At 40.2% G+C, this 24,108-nt stretch overlaps 1 protein-coding gene across 1 annotated transcript in view; it reads left to right on the top strand.

Annotated features, from left to right (window-relative positions):
* Positions 1–492: 492 nt before the first annotated feature.
* Pdzrn4 (PDZ domain containing ring finger 4) overlaps positions 493–24,108 on the top strand; it is a 342,539-nt gene continuing 318,923 nt past the window's right edge. Inside the window, 5 exon segments of the mRNA XM_059247386.1 lie at positions 493–761; positions 763–962; positions 965–1,077; positions 3,410–3,496; positions 5,309–5,416. Of these exon segments, the coding sequence (XP_059103369.1) occupies positions 493–761; positions 763–962; positions 965–1,077; positions 3,410–3,496; positions 5,309–5,416 (777 nt within the window).

The following is a 24,108-nucleotide window of genomic DNA, read 5'->3' as shown; positions in this document are numbered from 1 at the left end:
TATTTGTATTTCAAACATGGTTTTATTGAGGATCTGCTCGACACAAAGACCCTGATCTCTGGAATAATCTTCCATCCTGGTAGGTTTCAAAGTTCTCTGTATCAGTGCTGTGCCCATCACCAGCTCTGCTCAGGCAGGACACCCCAGAGGACTTGAAGTTCTTGGCTCAGGGGAAAAATAAAGCTGACCCAAAGACCACTGTAAACTCGCCTCATTCGCAAGGATAGACTTGAAAGACCTCACATTGCAAAACCACAAAGAAGTGGGGGTGGAGTGGGGGAGGATTCACCCAGGTGGCTTCTATTAGTGTCAATATGGAGAAGTCAGAGGACCTAGCCAAAGCCAGGAAACGCCAAGCCAAACTTAACTCTGAGATCACACACACCTCCCCACAGAGTTCAGCGGTGGTGAGACCGCTGCCCCTGGCGCTGCCTGGGGGTGCTCAGAAGAAGCGGACACCCCTTTTGGCTCCCCTCCTCCCCCACCGCTATCATGGGCTTCGCTTTGGAGCGCTTCGCGGAAGCTGTGGACCCCGCTTTCCATTGCCAGCTGTGCGGCCAGGTGCTGGAGGAGCCCGCGTGCACGCCTTGCGGGCACGTCTTCTGCGCCAACTGCCTGCTGCCCTGGGCGGCGCGGAGGCGCCGGTGCCCACTGCAGTGCCAGCCGCTGGAGCCGGGCGAGCTGTACCGGGTGCTGCCGCTGCGCAACCTGGTCCAGCAGCTGCGAGTGCAGTGCGACTACCGTGCACGGGGCTGCGGCCACACCGTGCGGCTGCGGGAGCTGGCGGCGCACGTCCAGAGCTGCGCCTTCGGCCCTGCCAGCGGCTGCGGCCGCCACTGCCCAGGCGGCTGCGGAGGCGGCGGGGAGGAAAGGCACCGGGCGACCACGACCCGCCCAAGTGGGGACAAACGTGAAGGGCCACCGGGGTCCGGAGGTCGGCCTCGGGCAGCCCCCTGCAGGCGGCTGAGGAAGACGCTGCAAACGCAGCTCGGCTTGCTGCAGCGCAGGTACCAGAAGTTGGCCTGGTCCATGGCGCACACAGGCAACTTCGTGGGAGACCTAGGAGGCCGTCGCTGGGTAAGCGTAGAGGGAGTGGGCCCCCAAGCGTGATTGAGGTGGGGAGAGAGGGATCTTCACGACCGGTGAGGATTCCTCCTGGTGGTGCCGTCCTTTTTCCCAGAGCCGCATCCCACCCTACCCTACTCCACCCCACCCCCGCCCCCGATTATGCTCTGCTGGCCTCATCAGCACCTCTGCCCCAGAAACATTGCTTTGGGTTAAGGGAGTCGAACTCAACTCTCTCCCGGAGAAGGAGGAATTGAGAAAACTCTTCTCCCAATAAACACTCGTGTTCCCATCTCCCACTCTCTTGCCCACCATCGCTGCCCATCTTTTGTATCCTCGGCCTGTGCCTGAAGCAAATTCCACAAATAAACCAATTAGCTGTGAGTGGCTCATTTTCTCTGCCAAAGTACGCCTATGGTTTGTTTAACTACCCTTTCCTCAGTTCAGGGACCTCAAGGGATGGTGGTGTCAGGGAGCCAGGGTGAGATTTCTTTACATCCCTGACTTTCTCTGATGAGCCCTCCCTCCCGCCCTCACCTGTGCTTTACTGGTGGTGAGTGTGCATAGTGTATGACCTGGGGACTTGTCCCAGGACAGGAACATTTACATGCGGTCACAATGGCCCCAGGAGCGCCAGGCAGCAACTGTCTTTCCTACTTCATGGAAGCTGCTGGTCCTGAGCTACAGGCTGCAGCAGCCTGGGTCAGCAGCTGTAGCTTGTAGTCAGTACATTCCGCACAGGTGTTTGATTTGGCTGGTCGCCAGCATAGCAGGAAGGGATTTAACGTGCACCCCCTTTCAGGGGGCTGTTATCATTCTTCTGCGCTTCTTGGGGAGGAGCAACAGAGGACTTCCTTTTGGAGACTGGTTGCTTAGCTCTGACTCCGATTCTGGTCCTAGGTTTTAACCTTCCTGCTCCTAGCTTGAAAGCCACCGTCAAAATGAGATCAGCCGCTCTGATGAGGGAGCATGTAAGAAGAACGCTGTGCCCAGCACACAAATTACACCTGTGTGAAACCGAGCGCCATGAGCAGACAGTTAGTGGAGAAAACCAAGTCTGGATGCTGTATGAGTTCCCTACTCTGCTTGCGTCTAGGATAATCTTCAGATGGATGACATAGAGAAAAGCACACAAATTTGGTTTGCACCGCCAGTTCAGGTTTCAACGTCGAAACAAGCCTTAGAATTATGGGATAAAGATGTTCAGCATCAGTCAAACTGTGATTCTCTGCCCGCAGTTCTCAACCTTCCTAATGCTGCAATCATTTAATACGGTTCCTCGTGTTGTGGTGACCCCCTGACCATAAAATTATTTCTTTGTTGCTTCATAACAACTGTAGTTTTGCTACTGTTATGAGTCGTAATGTAAATATCTGTTACGCAGGATATCTGACATGTGACCCGAGACCCATAGGTTGAGAACTACTGTTCTGTGCTGTACTTGGTTGACTAATTTTCAAATGCTGCCAGTGGGTGGTGCTTCTCAAAATTGTTTTCCACCTGCCTCTAGGGGCTGCTGTGGGCTATGGAAAAGCTCCTCTGTGTGTGTGTGTGTCCACGTGCACTCACACATTCGCAGCGGGAGGATGCAGTGAGCTTTCATCCCTCAGCATCAGATGTAATTCCATGTATTACAGCTCCTCAGAGAAGTTCGTGTTTGTAGTGGTAACCACAGCTTATCTTGTCCAGCTACTTCTACGACTGTTTAAATGGGTCTTTGCTAACAAACAGGTGACTGATATAATTTATATATGTTTAAATATTATCAGATCATCCAGAAAGACCACTCTACCTAGCAAAACTCCTTTTGTTTTTATTTTGTAAGAATTATAACAAACCCAGTAGGGATATTATTTAAAATCAAGACGGCTGCCTTCCAGTAGACCCTGGATTACAGGGGCAGCCTGAATGTTTCTGTTGAAACATCTTATAAATAGCTCAGCATTTCTACAGTGAAAATTTACATAAAAATGTTTCTAAGATCCCCTGACAGTTTGTTTGACTTTTCTGTCACACAAAGATAAAAACACAGAGCCCTGCCTGGTGAAGCCCAGAAGTCTGGTTGCAGTTGAGGTGAAGTCAGAATGAGGTGCTGCCTGTGTGAAATGCAAATTCATGTAGCCATTAAAAAATCCTTTTCTTCTCCCGTGCACTGCGGTTTCCCTCTTTCGAGTGTGTTCGGGGAGAAATTTTGCCAGAGCCAATCATTCTTAAAATGCTGTCTGTTGACAGTAAAATGTCACTGTAGTGGTTAATTCTTTCTTGTATTTTTTTTTTTTTTTTTTTTTTTTTTTTTTTTTTTTTTTTTTTTTTTGCTAATCCACTTCTCTCCTTTTTCACTTAGGGTGGAGAACAGAAGTCATTCACTGTTGTGTTAGAAAGAGAAGATGATACTCTGGGATTCAACATAATAGGAGGCAGGCCAAACCAGGTGATTCCTTTGTTAATACAGCGTTCGTGAAATGGACAAACAAGTGATGTAATCCTTAAAAGGATGCTTTGCCCAAATACCAGATTCTCAATGTAGATCTTCCAGTCCATACTCAGATTTTCTTTATGAGAGAATTTGAAAACAACAAAACCAAAACACCGCACAGATGACCATCTTGATTCTCTTAGCCATGGTCATAAAGGAGAGAGTATGTTTTACGTTTCATCCACCTTTCTTGGAGAGCACCATGGGCAAATCTCTTGAGTAACTGTGTAGACAATTTCCATTTGCTCCACTCAGTAGTATCTTGTCTGCATATACTTCCTGTTCTCAAATGGCTCCATCTTTAAATGACAACCAGACTTGAGAAACTGACAGTGTTCATTGAATGCAGAGTCGAAATGAACTTGAATAAGAGAAAAGTGAGGCATGGGTGTGTGTGTGTGTGTGTGTTTTCTCCTCCTCTCCTCCTTCTCCTTCTCAAAATTTCTTAGGAAACCTCATCCTAAAAAGAGTTGATGTGAAACATTTTCAGCTTCTCAAATCAACTCCGTATTTAACTGGATGAACAATCTCTACTTTTTGTTCTCAGAGTGCATATTAAGACTTTACATACTGTAGTTACAAAACTTTTGGCATCCTGCAATCCTCCACTGTCTTAATTTTGAGCGTAACTGGACAAAGACAATGAAATTTAATAAAGAAATCACCTTCTTCAACTCCTTAGTTAGCTGCTCTGAGACATTCCTGACCCATGAGGCTCCTGCTGTTCGAGGACTTTCTAGCCTGCTCTAAACTGGGCTTAGGGTGGTGGTGGATTATGCCATCCTGTGTCTCCTGTTCAGCTAGCACACCCAGCAATTAAAGATCATTGTTCTGCTTATGTTCTGAAAAGGTCCCAGTTGTTATAAAAACAGAGGCATTTCTTCATATTATTTTCATTCTCCTTTCTCTTGGTGGTTATTTATAACTTCCAGTTAAGAATTTGGCATTGGGCAGTAAAAAAAAAAAAAAATATTTCCAATTCTGGTTGAAGCAGACCAGTTAAGGAGAAATTCTAGGGTTAATTTTATTTATCCCGCCATAAAACCAACTGACATTTAAGAATGCCCGATGTGTTGTTACATGATGATAAACATCTTCCTAAGTAGGTCTTACAGGATTGTTGGTTTCTTATGATGGGCTAACATGCTGTGTAGTATCAAAGGCTCCTTGCTTGGGATTTGCCTATTCCTTGTGAAACTTGTACCTGGAGCCATATAATGATCAGAGATCAGATTTGAATGGGTCTCTTGGCCATGGAAAGTTGCTATTTTGAGATTTTAAAATCACTCTCTGTCTCCTAGGTGGTCAAAGCTATGATTCCAAATTTTTCACACTGGAAGCTAAAATATATTTTAGGGCTATGACTACATCTAAGTTGTTATATCCTGGAGGGTGAATTTGATTTCTTTCTTCTTCTATCCTTCTGTCTTTTTTTAAATTTCCCGTATCACTTTATAGGTGAGAGGTTTTTACAGTAACACTGCTGATCTCACCTTGTATGTGCCCTTCTCTAAAGCTTTTCATGTGAATTCAAAAATGTAAAGTAAATAGATGATCTTGTCAGAGCTGCTGGCCTTGTTCATTATAGCTGTCATCTTGATTAATGACTAGTTGGCATTAAGTGGGTTAATTCTGTGCCAAATTCCCAGCTAAGAGAGTTGCATGTTGGAGCAGAATTACTACTGTTACAGTTAGAAAAATTATCCATTACAAAATTGAAAGTTTGCTTAATATGTTTCTTTCTGCTAACAATTTTTTTTCCTGTAGAATTGCCAGAAGCAATCAGCAGCTGAAGGAATTTATGTTTCAAAAATTTTAGAAAATGGACCTGCGGACAGAGCGGATGGCCTGGAGGTTCACGACAAAATCATTGAGGTAAGGCAATAAAAAGGCAGGGGCATGTTTCGTGATTAAGACTTTGTAAGGTGGCACCCACATTGCTCACCTTCTTATCAGAGTATAAATCTAACTGCAGTGGAGACTTTGCTGTTTATTTCTTCCTAAAACTGTAAAACTCTTTGGTGGTTCTTTACCAGTTAGCACACAGTGGGATGAAAGTACAAAGTACCTTAAGTTTCCAGGTATATTAATGAACATCTGTATTTTAATACATTCCCTCCTCAGAAATCAAAGGAACTTCTCCGACTTTCGTGGAATTCATTTTTATAACATTTCAAAAGGTGGCAAATCTGTGCTTGGGAACAGTTTAGATAAGAAAACAATGCTTTTTGAAGCTTGTGATCAGTATGTCCTTGTGAACACTGGTATTACCTATAAGGTGTCTTTATCATCCTTTGGTGCACTCTGTCTTTTTGAAAGTGAGACAAATGAAGAAGTGTTCTTGCCCCTGGAGGAAGAAGCTGTGGGAAGCTCTTGTGTGTGCAGCTGTGTTGTGTTTGGAGCTTGTGCTGGGAATTGGGCTGTGATGACAGAGGACTTAGTTCTATCTCTCTCTTTTCAACGTTCATTCACAGCTGGAGATATGATTATTTATTGTAACCAAAAGTGATTAGATTATTTTTAATCAGTTAATTCATTTCCAATGTATTTGTAAAGGCGTAAATAGAAATTAAGAAAGTTTATTAGACTCCACTGTATTTTAAAAAAATGAATCTGTTTATCACTAGCATCACCTTTCCTAATGGGTGGATCCTACTTCTCCTTATTAAACTTCCAGTACACTTTAGATTTGTATTCATTGCGCGTATGCTAACAAAGTTGAGTTTTGAAGGCATTGAGCTAGACTAAGAATAAAAGACGACTTTGCCTAGAAGAAAGCTCACTAGACACTGGAGGAGTGGGAGTTACCTTCGGGTGGAGACAGTGTGTTGAACTAAACAGGTCTCCAGATCAATAGTGCTAACTGTGTAGCCAAGAAAGGACAGACAGCCTTCTGCTTGCTGTCCAGTTTGCTTCAGGCTACCTGCAGCAAACATTTATACATTGCAGTAGCTGTTGTCAGAAGATTTCTATTCTCACTCCTGTGAATGTGCCTGCAATATATTTTTCCAAGGGCATACTCATTTAAACAAGAACAAAAAATTCTCATCTTCTACATCATCTCATAAGCATTCTAATGAAATGAAAGTCTACATTTGACACTATTAAATCAAATAGTGTCTCACTGAATACATATGCTCAAACACACCCATATCCCACTGACAGAAATCACTAATGGGGACTTGAATTATTCTAGATATTTGACAATGTTATGTATGTTTTGTTAATGTTGCAATAAAAATGTAGTGGAGTGAGAAAAGGGTGTTCAGCAATTAAAATGCATACTGCTCTTTCAGTGGCCCTGAATTCTGTTCCCAGCACCCATATCAGGTGCCTCACAACTGCGTGTAACTCCAGATTCCAGGAGTGACCCCTCTGGCCTCTGAGACACCCCTCACACTTATGTGGAATACATTCACATGCACACATTATTATATTTTTACACACACATGTAATAATAATAATAAATGCCTTTTTTAAAGGAAGGAATTTTCTTTATATGGGTATAACGCTTTTAAATATATATATGTATATATATGTGTGTGTGTGTGTATATATATACACACACACAGTTGTCTGCCTGCATGTATGTCTGCACACCAAAAAAGGGCACTAGATATCATTACGGATGGTTGTGAGCCACCATGTGGTTGCTGGGAATTGAACTCAGGACCTCTGTAAGAGCAGCCAGTGCTCTTACACTCTGAGCCATTCCTCCAGCCTGGTATAATGCTTTTTTAAAGCACTCATTTATTTAGGATTGGAAGTGTGTGACTACATGGTACAGTGTTTGGCTTGTATGCTCCAGGTCAGGGGTTCCATCCACAGCAACAAAATTAGAATAAAGTCAAATGTACAAAATCTCATTTGTTTTCTTACTGGGAAAGGTAATTTTACTTTTAAAAAAAATCTATGCTTAATAACAAGTTCATCTAGTGATCCATCCAAAGTCATTACTAATATTTGTCAAGCTAATCTTATTTAAACTCTATTAAGATAAAGAGCAAAATTGACTCGTTGATGGAGAACTGATTGAAATTCATAATAAGCTGTGGTATTATTATTATTCACCTTGATTTATAAACTAACAAGCAATAGAAAGAACTTGAAATTTGTCATAAGGATATAAATTTGAGTAGATTTCTCTCAGGAAATGAAAAATATTATATATAAGATACTTGTATGTGTATATATGTATATATGTGTGTGTGTGTGTGTGTATACATATATATAAAATACATCTTGTCCAGGGTATGAATTTATTTATTTATATCAGATACATTCTGGTTTTACAGTGGATTTATGAGACCACATTTGTTGCCAAGAACTGAGTAAAATGATTTTACTATTTATGGCATTAACTTGTTAATTAGTGTGACTATTTTAGAAGGAAGATGGCTAGAAATAAATCTCTAACACTTGGCTGCTTAGTGTTCTGTCAACTCCTGGAAGAGATACTTGGCAACCTTAGTATATATTCCAACAAGTCTTAAAGACACAGGTGTTGTGGACAATCCTCACATGCTAATAAGAGTTAGAAACAGTTGATGATGTCTGTCAATCATTTTAATTCCTATGCTGAAGCTACTAATCAATATTACATTCTTATCTAATAGGAAACTGACAAACTATATTGATTAAAAATGTGCAGGGTTGGATAAACAGATTTTTTAAGACAAGTCAATAGTATATTTTCTGCTTTATGATTTGATGGTTGAAGGAACGCAATGAGAAATTAAGCCAGATTTTGAATTTCTAAAGGCAACGTTGATTTAAATTTTGTATACAAATACATTTTCCACAGTGTAAGGGCACAAAGAGGTTGTATATTATGAAGCTGCCCAGGTGACTTAACTACGGCAATTTGACTTATTCTGAATGCTTTGAAATGAAAATAATCAAAGCTGAAAATGTTTATTGTTACCTTATATTCAAAATATGCCCAAAATATTGGGTGTGGTTATTAGCCTAAAGTATGCATGACAAATATAAGAACTGTGCTTATTAAAATACCCATAAATCACTAATTTGAATAAAAAGTAGATATGTTAATATTTGGTTCTGTTAATGGTTATAGAGACTTTACTAATTCTAATACAATATTAGTTATAATGTTTTTGCCATAGTTCAGCAACAATCAACAACTCAAAAATGACTGGTTCTGGTATTCTACTTCCACTGGAGTTTATCACATTCAAAATCATTGAAGGATAAAGCAAAGTCAAAGTCATAAGGTAAACCCTGTTGGTACTTTGGACTTGATTCAAAGCAAGTTAATTTTGGAGTCATTTTCCACAAATATCCATACTGGCCAGTTTCTAGTTACTTTTACATCTGTGTCTTTGAAAAAATTTATTTGTGTGTATTAAAAACAAGTTAAATTTGCAATTTAAGTTATAACATTAAGTGGCAAAATATTACTAGAGTCTAAAAAGGTTGAAATGCTGTTGACAGCATCAGAAATTAAGGTAAACAAGTTCATTACATACACGAGATTTGAAGCAACTTGCCTTGTCTTTCACAATTAAGGGCTACCTTAGAAGGCCCCTGGTCCTATTGGAAGAGGCCAGTATCAATACTTTATTTTCTTTAAGATACCCATGAAGAGTGTGGGAAGAAGTGTGTGTGGGGGGAGGGGGGTCAAAGTTCACTGCTGCTGTGAGCAATAGCATTCTATCATAATTTCGTGACACTGGTAGGCAGCAAGGAGCCCATAACTCCAGAGTGAGAAATGGTGCAGCATCATCCATGGCTTTTTGTTCTCTTCTGATCCTCCTACTACCTTCTAGTAACACTGGTAACAGGACACTGGTATGCACAGCTGTTGCACACTTAATTTCTCAGGTTTGGAAATGGAGTCTTTCGAGTCCGAGATGAACACATTGAAACAGAATACAGTGCTTGTGTGTGTGTGTGTGTGTGTGTGTGTGTATGTGTGTGTATGTATGTATGTGTATGTGTGTGTGTGTTCATGCACATACTAAAATACCTTCTCCTTATGAAGCTGAAACTCAACCTGAACAACAGCCACAGAAGCAGTTTCTTTTGCTTTGTAAACAGTTCCTTCACTGAACAGTGCCCATGTGGCACTTTCCATAAAGTGCCGTGTTTGGCACTGGAGGGAAGAACTTTCCCAACCAGGAATTCTGTCCTCAGGCTGCCAGCCGCATTTTTTTCCAATCCTACATGGCACGTTATACCTTCTGCATCATCTTTCACCTCTTGATGTGGCCAGAATGAATTCTTTGGTTATTGTGTGCATTCAGCTAAGGCTTTGGACAGTGGTTTACAGCTGTCAAAGCAGGAAAGTTAACTACAGACCAGGGCTAACCAGTTATAAATATTGAGACAAATCTATGAGGTTCTACCTCAGATCACCACTACTAATTAATTCACATATAAGAAACATTTGCAAGTTGCATGAATACCTGTAAACCAGTAGGCTGTTAGATTTACTCTTTGTTTGAACACATCACTGCATACCTCAATAGAAAAACATCCTTATTATCAATCTTAAGGTATATTTCAACAGCAACCTGATTGTATATAATAATTAGAAAAAATATGAAAGAAATTTAATCAACATCAATAAAGAATTATGTTCTGATGAGACTAGTAACCACAATTCAGTGCTACTAAAATGAAAGTATAGTCATCATGTGTTTTACTTTCTCTTGAAAAATAATGTGGTATAATGGGAAAAGCCTGGGCCATGAGGTGGAAGAGGCTAGCTGGAATGCCTGCTCTACCTGTTAAAGATAGAATGAGTTCCTCCTTAGTTTCTATGTGTAGTTTCAGCTTATACAAGCAAGACATTTGAGGGAATCTAGGCCAACTGCTGCCAGCATTCAGTACTTCTAATTCCTGAGGATGCCAGAGTCTGCTGACAACCAGCAGATGGTAACAGCATTGGGATTTCTCTAGAAGAACACTGCAGGCAAGATGAGCTGTTGCTGGGGAACCTGTAGTCTCTGTAGTATGGTTTGTCAGAAGCCATGCTTTTTGTTTGCAAGAAGAGCACCTGCACTTAGCTGGCTGGGGAAGGAGAACTCTCTCCTGCTGTTTAGTACAAACAAACCATCCTGTGACACTGCTCCTTTATCTGCTAAGGATATAGATAGACCTTAGTAGGATCACACTCTGAGTTCCCTCTCATTTTCCTATTGCCCCATAGTTTGTTTGCTTCATTTTGGGAATTGTGGCATGAGGTTCATGACATGTAGAGGACAGTAGAAGTTATAGAATAAAATATTCTCATGGTTTCTGAAAGGCCCAGACTTTGAACCTTTGAATTTATGTTGGGTTACAACAGACGACATCCCAACCTTCTTTACCCTCAGTGTCCTGCCTTTAAATAACAGTGAGGTGATGTGTAGTCACTGTTGTTTGGCTCTACTTTGGTCTCCAAGGATTCCTTCCTCTTAAAATTGATCCCATTGTAGCAGAACTGAAAGGGAGGAGGAGTGTAACTGGAGAGTTTTCCCCTTGGATTCTGCCAAGCCCCGGCAGTCCGACAGCCCACTTATAAAATAAACACACAGATGCTTATATTATTTAAACTGTTTGGCCTAATGGCTCAGGCTTCTTGTTAACTGTTCTTATATCTTAAATTAACCCATTTCTATAAATCTATACCTTGCCACGTAGCTCGTGGCTTACCAGCATCTTCACATGCTGCTTGTCATGGTGGCGGCTGGCATTGTCTCCCTCCGCCTTCCTGTTCTCTCAATTCTCCTCTCTGTTAGTACCGCCTATACTTCCTGCCTGGCTACTGGCCAATCAGTGTTTTATTTATTGACCAATCTGAGCAACACATTTGACATACAGACCATCCCACAGCAGAGGAGAGTCTGCTAAGAGGTCAAGTGGTCATACAATGTCAGTCTTGGAAGGCCTGAAGTGGTTCTGTGGGGAGGCTTACTAGTTCTTTCGGGAGTGTTCTTGTAAAAGAGCTGATGCTTTCCCAGTCTTTGACTCCCTGTCTGGCTATGAGAGTCCTCCCCTTCACGTGCTGCTACCCCTGTGATACCATCTGCTGTGAGCATCTTACCCGAACCCAGCTGGTGGTGGCACTGTGCTTTTGAACCTCTAACACCATGAGATAAATGACCTCTTTTATTTAGAAAACAACTGGCCATAGATATTTTGTTAGAGCAGTGGAACAGGGACTAATCTTGTAGTTGCTTATACTGTCAATGAGCAGAGTATCTTTGTCACTCTGCATTTCCGCTTTAATAGATACTGTGTTACAAAAAAACCATCTTAGAAGGCTCTCATTGAGCTACAGTATGCTGAACACTTTGATATCATTTAAGCTTGTAAAACATGAGCATAGTGTGAGCTTTGAGTGGTGAGTTTCCAAGAAAAGACAGGGGCAACCACATAGGACTGTAGGGTTTGGACACTGTGGTACTGACTGTGGGCTGGAAAGAGGTCTTGAAGGTTAAGAGCACAGTTGCTCTTCCAGAGGACTGAGGTTCAATTCTCAGCACCCACATGGTGGCCCACATCCTTCTCTAACTGCAGTTTCAGGGGACTTGACACCTGCTTCTTGGAAAAAAATAGTCAGACACATAAAATAACAATAAATAAAATCTACAAAACAAACACACACACACACACACACACAAACAAACAAACAAAAAACTTTTACAAAAAGGAGTCTGGCTGTGCTCAGCATTTCCAAGCCATTCTATGCTGTGACTTGCTTTAAAATAAGATGCTGATTGAGTTTTGAAGTTTTGATAAAGTTTCAAAACGAATCTTAATAGCTTTGTTCTCATTTTCTCTCTCAATTATCTTTGTTGTCTGGTATCTTCTTGTTTTTGTCTGATACACAAAGAAAGAGTGATCTTCAATTCCTTGCACATTAACAGTTTGCCCCAACAGTCTGAATGTGGCTGAAGACATAGGCCCTTAATTCCAAGTTTTGTCACCTTCCACAGTGGCTTCCTGAGATGTTCTCTTCACCCAGCCCCTGCCATTTATTATTTGTTTGTTTTTGCTCCGTGGCTGAGGCTCTCACTGGCAGCATACTGTACATAGATTAAAATCTTCTTCTGCTGAGGAAGCAGGTATAATCCTTCAAAACATTCATGTTTCAAAAATCCTTTCCATTTTACCCCATTTGTATTGTACTCTCGTGACATAGCTTTTCTCTACTATCTTTAGGCCTGTCTGCTCAGATTTCAATTTCTGTCCATTTTCTCACATCTTCTCTTCTAGTTGGCAATCTTCCTGAAAACTTTTACAACCCTCAAACCCTTGAAAACCTCTTAATCTCTTTATAGTTCTTGAAAACCTTCTAAATCTCCTGAAAACTTTTACAATGTTTGCCTAACTTTTCATGCCCCTTCAAGTCCTTCATGACCCCTGAAACCCTGAATAAATCCACTACTCGGTCAAAAAAAAAAATTAAAGAGATAAAATAATGTTTACTAAATCTTACAAACATTAGGGTTTTTGTAAATCAAAATTTTTGGAGAACATTTTAGAAAATAAAATTTCCAGGAAGTATACATGTACAACAAACAGAGTTTCTGGCTTTATTCTTTTTATTTCCTGGGAGTTCGGACTGAATTAACTTGCAGGAGGTTAAGGAGGTATCTGAGCATATGAATATCTCTATGTATGTGTGTTTGTTCTGTGTCTCTGTGTGTATCTTTCCATCTCCTTCCTAGGTCTAACAGTAACATATCCACACTCTCACACCATGTTCATGCTTATTTTGGAAAGGGCTCCTACCTTACTCTGGATGGCTATGTTAATGAACCACAGTAGTAGCACATTTTGAATTAGAAAGCATTTTTAAAGCTCATTGACATGTCTAGCCTTCTAATGTCTGAGCAGGAGGCCTTGCCTTTGCTGCAGCAAGCACATTAGTTCCAGGCTTTCTGCATTTGTTCAGGAAGCAATATGTGGGTCAATCATATTACTTTAGTAATGCCTTTCACAATATGCTTAAAATGCAATAATAGTAACACTTTAAATCACTCATTTTTAGCAAATGATGAACCTTAAAAGATATTAAAATAGGCATTGGCCACCTGAAAAAAATGACTAACAGAGATTATGAATTGGGAAAGGGTCATGGGAGGAATTGTAGGGGTGAAAGGGAAAGACAAGGGTTCTCAAAAGATAAGGTTATTAAACAAAAAATTTTAAAGTATTAAGGAATACTTTAAATCATTGTATTTGTAAACAGTTGAAAAGTGAAGCTCTGGCATCAAATATTGAAAACTGTCTTCTCTTTAAGGGTGATGTATCTAGGAAATTCTGGAACCCACATACGAATGTGAACCTACACAGTGCTTAGCTGTGTGAAGCCTAGCTGTCTGTGTTCCTTGTGTAACTCCTAGTGTGCACTGGTAGGTAGGTATAAGGTTCACTAAGGACCAGAGCTGCAGAAACTATATCAGGATTTGAAATCTATGAGAGCCCTTTGCAAAAGAAAATAAAGCCCCAGTGAATCCGCTTTGATCTGAAAACACTGAAATCTATTTCTTGGCTTTTCACTGTAGTATAGACCTCTAAACCAGTACTAAGGAGACTGAGGCAGGGGAATTTCAAGTATAACAACTGAGAAGCTGGAGAGCAATATAAAGGGGTCTGATTTATGCAGCATCTCACTGACAGATGGCCACATATCAGGAGTGCTCTGTGTAACCCTGCTGGTGTGGACAAATGATTCACAGTCTAACGAGTACTTTGATTGGATAGTGACATATATAGTGTCCCTGTTTTACTTAAAATAATTGGATTTGTTAACTAGTTTTGTTGACAGCCTAGGTCTAGGCCAAACAAAATCATAAACCAGAAATTGAAGGATCAAGTGGCAGGAGGAATTTTTAGATTTTGAGCAGTACTAGTACTCCATGGGTGAAACACTTATTAGTGAAAGAATACCTTCATGTAAATGGCCTAATTAGATCCCTGCCATTCTCTGAGATTTAAGGAAGCAGTAATACTAAATTCCATAGCAGATGAGGGTGGGGAACAGGCTTAGCATATTGATGAGGCTTCTTTAGAGTCAAAGTTGTTCAAATCAGGCAAACTTTAAACTTAGAGCAATACGTTAGATTAGTCTAGAAGGATAAGAAAATCTGATAGAAGACGAGGGTGAAGAATGAGATCCCTAAACAGCTTTTGCCTGCTGTGAAAAAATTTACATGTCACACCTCACTGGGATATATTAAGTAGTGTAAAAAATTCTTTGAATATATATGTTGTATGGCAGACAATCTGCTGAGACTCCAAAGATAGTGAACCCTCCATCAAGGCAGAGGTAATAACTGAAGATGCTTTTACTAATCTAAGAGTAGGGATGTTGGGTTGCCTTAATTTTTACAGTTTTGCTTATTGTAATTGGTGATAATAAGACACAGATGCAAAGCTCATTGAGAAGCACTGCCCAAGCATTGGGGTAAGTGCTCTTCCACTGATGTCACAAATAATGGCTGACATCAGTGAATCTCAGACCTCAGCATAAGGGAATGTGACTTGAAGCATTTAAGAAAGGGCTTCTCAAGACAGCGAAGAACAAGGTGTTAAAAAATCTGCATCATCAGTTCCTTGGGAAATATTTAGTAACTCTGGGATTAATCTGATGGTTGTGCTTAGAACAGGTACCTTAAGAAGTAGTCATGTGTGACCTCTAAGCCATAGCTTGAGAAACTTCCCAAGAGGTCTTTAGCAGCTGTAGTCTAATGTAAAGACAGCTGAGTAAATAATGCACAGTTTTCTAAGGACCTCAATAACATGAGAAATCCTTAAATTAAAAGAAAAATCTGATGCTAGAAATGTAAGATGGTTGATAAGTGAAAAGGGGGACAAGTTCAACTATTTTCACTTAAAATTTAACCCTAATGCTGGTCAGTGAGATGAATTTCCATGAGCCTCATGAAGATTAAGTACAAGTGGCTCCTGTGTGCAGTGTATGATGTAAAACATTATGGGAGAAATGATGAGTAATTAAAGCGGTTTTTGTGTCTTATAGAAGTCTTACAAAAGAGAAAATAAGATATGAAAACACAATGCACATCCCTGTGTAACCACTGCCATTTATACAGGTAGCTAATCTGGGCTGTGCCATTTATACAGGTAGCTAATGTGGACTGCTGCTTTTTAAAGTAAACAGAGATTTATTTTGAGGAAATCACAAAGGAGTCTGCATAACCTTGACAGATATGTTGGATTCCTGGAATTGGCTTTAGAAAGCTTCTCTTTATCACAGACAGAAATAATTTCTTAACTATATATGGGATGCACATTTTAAAGATTTAAAACTAGAGAAAATATTGAGTACATTTTCTTACCTTTTTTTTTTCACTAGCAACACATGTCATTAGGTCTGCATACTGCACTTTCAGAGTGTTAAAGTAATAGCCTGCCTTATATTTGGTATTTCTGTAGTGGACAAAAACTGAGTAAGTTATTGATGACCTATTTATTTAATTATCCATACACATAATCCATCTCAGAACATAGAACCAAATATTTTTGTCTTCAAATAATTTTCACATAATCATTAAACATTAGATTTTTGAAAAGTCCAATAGTCTACTGAAGTCCAAACTAATGTTTTTCATTCTGCCAAAAAGGAGCCCCATGCTTTAGTGACACTCGTAGCAAGTTCTATTTGTTTTATATGGCAATGACTCCACCATTGTATCTGTCCCAAAGCAAATAAGCTGATTTCATTTCTTTTCTGTGTGGCTCCTGAATGATTCCTTCATATTCTTCTCTTTTCCTTGCATTGAAGCAGGGGTAAGCAGTGAATGATACAGTCATATTACTCAGAAAAGGGACTATCCATGGAGTTGAACATCCAGGTTCACGTGATCTCTGCAGAACTTTTCTCTCTTACATGGTGGGTGGAGTCACAAAACATGTGCTTGTACAACCCAAGTTCAATTCTCTAGCACTATAAAAGAAACCAAAAGCCAGAGACAGCACACATTAACTTCTCACAGTGTACAGCCTTTACAAGCAGGGTGGACACACTAGGGATGAGCATGCCAGACGGCAACAGACTGGAAAACTGTGAAATGGCATCATCTGCAAGGCAAACCTCTGCAGTGAGGCAGCTTCAAAGAAGTAGTCATCATGGCTGTCCGGAATTCAGTCTGCTTCCCTTGCGTATCACAACTGTGGAGGCGATTAAACCATCTCCAAGAAGCAACAGCCGCTCTCTTGTCTGAACTGCCGGGGTGACTAAGATAGAGACCATCTTCCTGTTGTGGATAGAGAGACTCTGTTCCCTCAACTGCTTTGTTTGATTTGCTCTTCAGTGAACACCTTGAAAGGACTCCCTAGGCCAAGGGGGAACCAGCTAAAGTAGGTGATGCCAGTAAGTGAATTTCTGAGAGAGGTGAACAGAGAGATGAGTCAAAGTCTGGACAGTAAGAATCCCTTTTAGTAGCGTGCCTGAGTATGGATTCTGGGAGTTTGAAAATATTCTTTCCTATGAACTGGCCCTACACACTCACTTCAGATGCATGTGTTATACCCACAAGCTTTCATTCCAGACAGTATTGTATGTGGCTAGAAAAATTATTATGTGAAAATGGTATTACAGCGGACATATCTGTGCAGAATATTCTTATTAATGAGATTAATGATAGCCAAATAATTTAGTTGCATGCACTATAGTAAAAACAGTATCAAATGCTTTTCATTAATTATAGCTCATTAGCAAATGTGTATCATGTGATTTAAAATACATTGAAACATTAAATATATTTTCATTTAACTTGTACTTTTGTGATAAGTTTAGAGATTTGGTTAAAAGTGAATGTCTTAGATTAAACTGAAACTTTAGGTGTCTAGGGATAATAGCCTAAACTTATGAGTTAAAGCCAATGCCTCTCAGTTGAGCATTCATTGGTGGAAGCTACACTGTGTACACAGACACAGCCTATGCCTCTTAGGGTTGGAGGTGCTTCCGTGAAAACTGAAGCTATGAGCTAGTCTAGCCAGGAAAACGAAGAGGCACTAACATATGGGAGGATGTGATCACTGCCTTGTGTTTTGATGACTGAGTAGGAGTTTAGTCAATATTAAAGACAGAAACAGCAAAGAGAAGAAAACCAGGTGGTCTTGAATCTCAGAACATGTTCACTGTAAATATCTTTGGTGAATATTTTTAGGGAAGTAGAGATCAGGGAGAAGAAATGGCCTCATGGTAATACCTTTAGGAGTTGTATTGAACCATTCTTTGTAGTAAGGAGAAGTCCAACTTCTTTCCTAATCAATGTAGTCTTGAGAAGGTTTTTAATAATTCTAATCTTGCACTACAGAAATGCTTGTAAATCAGAATACATGTTAGGTGAGGTGTTGAAGCTGCTAATGGGCAGACATTAATGTCTAGAGGGGAAACAAGGCTTTCTATTGAACACACACACACACACACACACACACAAATGCTTTATTAAGTTTAGGAACTAAGACTTTACCTTGACATAGCATAAAAATCTAGTTTTAGCTATGTGCTCTTTTTGCATAAATGGATTACTTTTCCTGGAAGGAATATTCCAACGCCATAGCAGTCATTCCAAAATTTTTATTAGGAATTTCACATATATCAGGCACAATTTCTACATGATGAATCTTGTTCTGCTGATGTACTAGATATCATTGAATGGGAAATTTCTAGAGCTCTTCTGTGTGAGTTTGATCCAACAACCAGTCTGTGTCTGCTCTTGTGGTTACTCTATGTGTAGCATTACTCTCTGTAGTGACAGCCCTTTCAAATGTGATTTCAGAGGACAGGCAGTTTAGATAAATGGATGTATGGGAATAAGGTGAGGCTGGAAAGTCACACTCAGAGCAGACACAGGGATTTCATGCTGCTTTGCTTTAGCTGTGTAAAGTCTGTATTTGTTTACCAGGGTTACCATAGTGAAAAACCCAAACTAGTTGACTTAAGCAAATGCTGGCTGTTCAGGAGGATGTGAGTTCAAGATCAAGGTCTTAACAGCTTGAGTTCTTCTCAGAACATTTTGTCTTGGTATGTAAATGGTACCTGTCAGCTTTGTCATCCTCTAGCTTTAGAATGTGTTCATCCCGCCGGGCGGTGGTGGCACACGCCTTTAATCCCAGCACTCGGGAGGCAGAGCCAGGCGGATCTCTGTGAGTTCAAGGCCAGCCTGGGCTACCAAGTAAGTTCCAGGAAAGGCGCAAAGCTACACAGAGAAACCCTGTCTCAAAAAAACAAAAAAAAAAAAAAAAAAAAAATGTGTTCATCCCTGTCCATCTTGTCTCACAAGACAGATTGGATTAGGGTTCATGCAGTGACTTCATTTAACTTTAATTAGTAGAAACTAAAATTTCAGTCTATGAAATTTTGGAGAGTAATTAACCACTAGCTCAGTGACTAAATACCACTTGCTGTTTTTGCAGAGGAACAGCATCTGGGTTCCCAGCACCCATATCAGGCAGGTCACAACTTCTTGGAACACCCCCTGGAGGTGATCTGACACCCTCTTCTGGCCTATGTGAGCATTGCATTCACATGTGCACATGCATACAAATAAATCTTTAAAAGAGAAAATAATGATGTCTCACCTTTAATAATGATATCTCACCTCTAGGAATGATGTCTTATCTCTAAGAATGTCTCACCTTTATTAATGATGTCTCACCTTTAACTTGAATATTGTTGGCTAGTACACTCATAATTTGGAAGGAGAAGAATACAATCAAGAAAGAATCTATTTTACTCAGAGTCTCAATATTTCTACATATTTTATACTTAATATAATTTTAACTAAAAATAATAATACTGTGCATTTCCACATTGCTTTATTTTCCTTGTGGACACAAAAGGTTCTAGTTCTCTGTCCCTTTGTCATGTAAGTGGGGCCATGCACCTTTGTTCTATGTAGAGGAATACAAATAGAAAGAAAAGTCCTTCAGACTTAGCCTCAGAATGTTCATGCTAAATGTTACTGCTCCACCAACCCCTGTCTCTTAGGCCATCCTAAGAAGCAAAGGGAAATAGAATCAGGGCTATATACCAGAAGAAGATAGAATTCCCTCAGGAGAACTGTTGGGCCAAGAATGCCCATGTCATTCTTGACATGATCTGAGTTTATGTGAGGTCACTGAAGTTTGAGGGTTGTTGGGGACAGCATTTAGTTATTAATAAGGGCCTGGCCTGAATGGTGGACCGTGGGACTTCCCATCCTCTCTATTGAAGAATGGATCTTAGAAGTTTCTTCTATCATTTCTATCTTTCTCTTATTCCTCACTGTCCAATTATTCCTATGGATTCTAAGTGTTTGGATCCCAGGAAGGGATCCTTATCACAAAATTAATTTGTATCTCCTTTCCTTGTGTCCAGACAGCTTAAGAGACAGCTGTCCAACACATTAGTCTCACCCTCCCTTTTCTATTTGGCCTGCCAAATTGGGATTTAATACAAAGGATAGATTTCATGTATCTCTTTTCCTTTGTAACCCCTCTCTTTCTTACACAAGTTCTTTCTGGGTGGAGAGACCAGCTTCAGTGGAATGTCCTATTGCCTCCAACAAAATACACACAATGAGCTCATTGGCTTTCTAAGTTAAACATGGGTGGAATCCATGTTTACTTTGTTACTATGTTACAAAGTTACTTTGTTCTGTCCTTGGTGCCTTTTGCAGGTGAATTGTTTTCACTTTTCCTACAAAAGTCATACAGCATAACTAGTGCCTGAACAAAGACTGATAGAACCAATGAGGAGCTGGGGAGGAGTGGTTGCACCATCACTGCGTGTACAACCGTGGGGGCAGAACCCTGTGGACCTTGTTTGTTTTAGGGCTGTGGAATAACCTTTCTGTACACTGTGAATGTGTATTACTCTTATTGGTTAATAAAGAAGCTGATTGGCCTATAGCAAGGCAGGATAAATTGAGGCAGGACAATTAAACCGAGAATACTGGCATGAAGAAGGGCAGAGTTAGAGAACTCACAAGCCAGACACAGAGGGAGCAGGAGGTGAACGTGCTACGCTAATAAAGTACTGCCATGTGGCAGAGCATAAATAAAGAAAATGGGTTAACTTAAAATGTAAGAGCTAGAAAAAAAAAAAAAAGGCCGGGTGGTGGTGGCGCATGCCTTTAATCCCAGCACTCGGGAGGCAGAGCCAGGCAGATCTCTGTGAGTTCGAGGCCAGCCTGGGCTACCAAGTGAGTTCCAGGAAAGGTGCAAAGCTACGCAGAGAAACCCTGTCTCGAAAAACCAAAAAAAAAAAAAAAAAAAAAAAAGTAAGAGCTAGTTAGTAATAAGCCTGAGCTATTGGCCTATCATTTATAATTAATATAAGCCTCTGTGTTGGGACTGGTGGCTGGGATTGGGAAAGAAACATCTACCTAAATTTTTTTTGAAACTTACACATTTTGCTTACCTCCTAAGTTTTATGACCCCTCCCTCCAGGAGGAAATGCTTCTATGCAGAGGAAATTGCCATACAGCACTCAATTAGAAATCTCATTCAGATAGCTATTCTCTATCCAGCTTGGCAGAATCACTCAAAAACCACTGACAAATGCATATAGTTTTTCAGGGACAATAAGCAATTTTCAAATGACTTGTCTAACTGTCTGATGATTTAGTATCGTACCCAGGATCTCTGCAGTGGCATATTTACCAGTACATACTGCGTGTTGTTCAATTTACTGTTGCCCACATCTCTCCTCTGTGAAGTGTAGCAAGGAAATAAAATGGAAGGCAGCAAACTAAAACAATGCCTTAAACAAGCAGAATACACATCGGGGTTGATAGCATGTGTGGCCATGCACTGAAGGCATAATTGCTTTCACAGAAAATGTTTACCAATTGTTTATAGTTGAATGATTTAGTATCCATGAAATAAATAAAGGTAGTAATTTCATCAGAACGAATGTGGAGTCAGAACCCTGTGTCTCTGGGATGTAGTAATTGTGAGCAAATCTTCAAAGTCTGCAAGACCCCAGCACTGGCATTCTCTAGGATTCCTCTAGCTTGTTGGATAATGGTGACCATTCACCACAATGTATGTCATCATAATCATTTTAAATTACAGAAGGGGGATTCATAAGGCTCTCTTTAAGCTAAAGGTGAATTTTAATTAAGGACTAAAGCTGGAGTGAGACTTCCAGACTACACAATTCAAGACTGTTCACAATAATATCAGTATTACATGAATAGTCTGTTTAACTTGGATAGGACAGGTTAAAAAAAAAAACTCACTCTGGTCTCACAGCAATTTTGAAAGGCTCTTGGCTAGGAAAGTATATGCTGTGGGTTAAAGTGTTAATTAGGGGTGAGGGCAGGAGAATTTTATCTTCCTAAGTGAAAAAGAAACCTCTGTTTGGGTAAGTCACGCAGCACACTGTGACACTCCAGTTTTTATGAATCAGACTATTGTAATGCCATTGAGAAGTCTAAGTGTGAGTTTTTGTAATGAGAAAACAAAGTTCTGATTGACAGCTTCCTCTGAGTTCCTCAGAGAAGCAGGGCTCCTTGAAATATTTCAGGGAACCATATCTATGAAAGTTAGTTTTATGGAAAAGGCATGAGGTGATTTTCTTGGCCTCTGAATTTTGCATGTATATGAGTTTCTTCCATCAAGATGGCATCATATAATGTAAAAACACATACTAAAAACATCCAGTACTGCAAGGCCAGTCTGGATGGAGTTTAACATTCTGCAAAATCAAGTATGACATCCTTATTTGCAATAACCTAATTTTTCTCCCAAAATGAGAAGTAAGTCTATTGTCTGAATCCAACTGGACATTACACAATGCTTTATAAGTCTGTTATTTCATTCATTGATCTAGTGAAAATTACTGCACCTAATGTTAACGCTAAAATCCGAGACAGATGGTCTGGACTTCACCCATCTTTCACTCTGAAGACAGCCCCTGCCCCGCATGGAAGATGGGCTGCTACTATGACAGGTGCTCAGGAGTTGTTCTATAAATGAAAAGTTAACTGCTCCAAATAAGAAGCACAGTTCCAGGGAGGAGTTTTCTAAGAAATCCTAAGCAAAAGTGGCAATCCAGATCACAACTAGAATTTCTGCTGCTTTCTTACACTCAGTAAATCTGCCTTCCTAGTTATTCTTGGTGGAGATAGCCTGATAGAAGTGCTCATTGGGTTGATGCTGATCTGGCAGATTTGGACCCTTTTCTTTTCCTTTGTTCCTTGTCTGTGTCCAGTCTTTAGAAGTGGGTACCCTTCCATTCTCCATATTTGCCTGCTTTCGTGATACTCTTTCAGCTCACCCCATAACCATTGATATCATTGCTGTAGTGTTTTTTTTTTTAATCCATAATCTTCCTTGTCTCAAGCTTCAGAAGCCTTGTAATATCTCAGAGCTTGAAGACTGAGAGATTTCCCATTTTAAGCAGTTTTTCTTGTTCGTGAGATCCTCTGTAAAGTCAACAACATTCTCTGTATTTATCACTAGAAATATGGCCTCATTTCCCAGGCTACAAATGTGTGAATGAGCCACCTGTGCATTTCACGAAGGTAAAATTTTTCTGTGCACTGATTTTTATGGATGTAGCAATTTCTCTCAAGATTCTACAAATGGTTTTTGCCAGAGTCCATTTGTCTTGATTTTTATTGCTATTGTGGGGAGCTCCTGATAACTCAACTTTAGTCAAGTATTCCTGTCTGTCTGAGAGGTGAGAAATCAAAAACATGATAACAGTTTTAAATCCAGTGGACATTGCTCCTGGGAACAGCACCATGCCATACAACTTAGAATGAGAACCACTGTGTTTTAAGTTGACAAGTGGTTTATGTATGTTCCTTTGGTTCCAAGTAAGGGACACTGTACAAGTAAGTAGACTTCTGCCAGCTGACATGAGAGACACAACTATGATTACATCACTTGAAGGTCTTACACCCCCAGAGCCTTTGCAAATTGTTCCTAGCAGCATAAAAATTGATAATAATGATTATTATCTTGAAGACAGCATCATTATGAAGGTACATCTTCCAAAATGAAAACCAACTTCATACAGTATACAGTTGGGAACACTCATGATGTCTAGACTAGCAAACAGCACACAGCCAGGTTAGCTTTACTTGATGACATTGGCATAGAGCCAAATCACTCATCATTGCTAAGAGTTACAAAAACAGTAGTGGCATTCATGCCTTGGAAGTAACCAACAGCTATCTAATTGGACTTAAGGCCAGTCATCAAAAGGGATTATGCTAGGTACTAGAAACCTAGCCGATTAACCAGGGCTAGTGACTTCATGGATCTTGGAGGAGAAACTCCAACTGCCACTTTACCAAACCAGCATTATTCCTAATTACATTCTAAATATTTGTTCTTATACCTACAGAAAAGTGTAGTCCTCACCCTTCATCAAGGAAATGTCTCTTTACAATAGAAAGAAACCTTTACAGAATATCACATCCACCAAAATACACAGATGAGAGGCCCAGTCCCAATTGATACTTCTACAACATGACTTCTGCATCTAAGGCTCAGAGATCATTGTGGAAGAATAGGCAGAAAGATTATAAGAGCCAGAGAAACAGGGAGTTTGCTATGAGATTATGTCTCCTAGAACTGTTGAAAGC

The sequence above is a fragment of the Peromyscus eremicus genome, chromosome 20 (genome assembly GCF_949786415.1).
Source record: "Peromyscus eremicus chromosome 20, PerEre_H2_v1, whole genome shotgun sequence".
In the NCBI taxonomy this organism is placed as follows: Eukaryota; Metazoa; Chordata; class Mammalia; order Rodentia; family Cricetidae; genus Peromyscus; species Peromyscus eremicus.
This window is presented reverse-complemented; position numbering and strand designations above follow the sequence as displayed.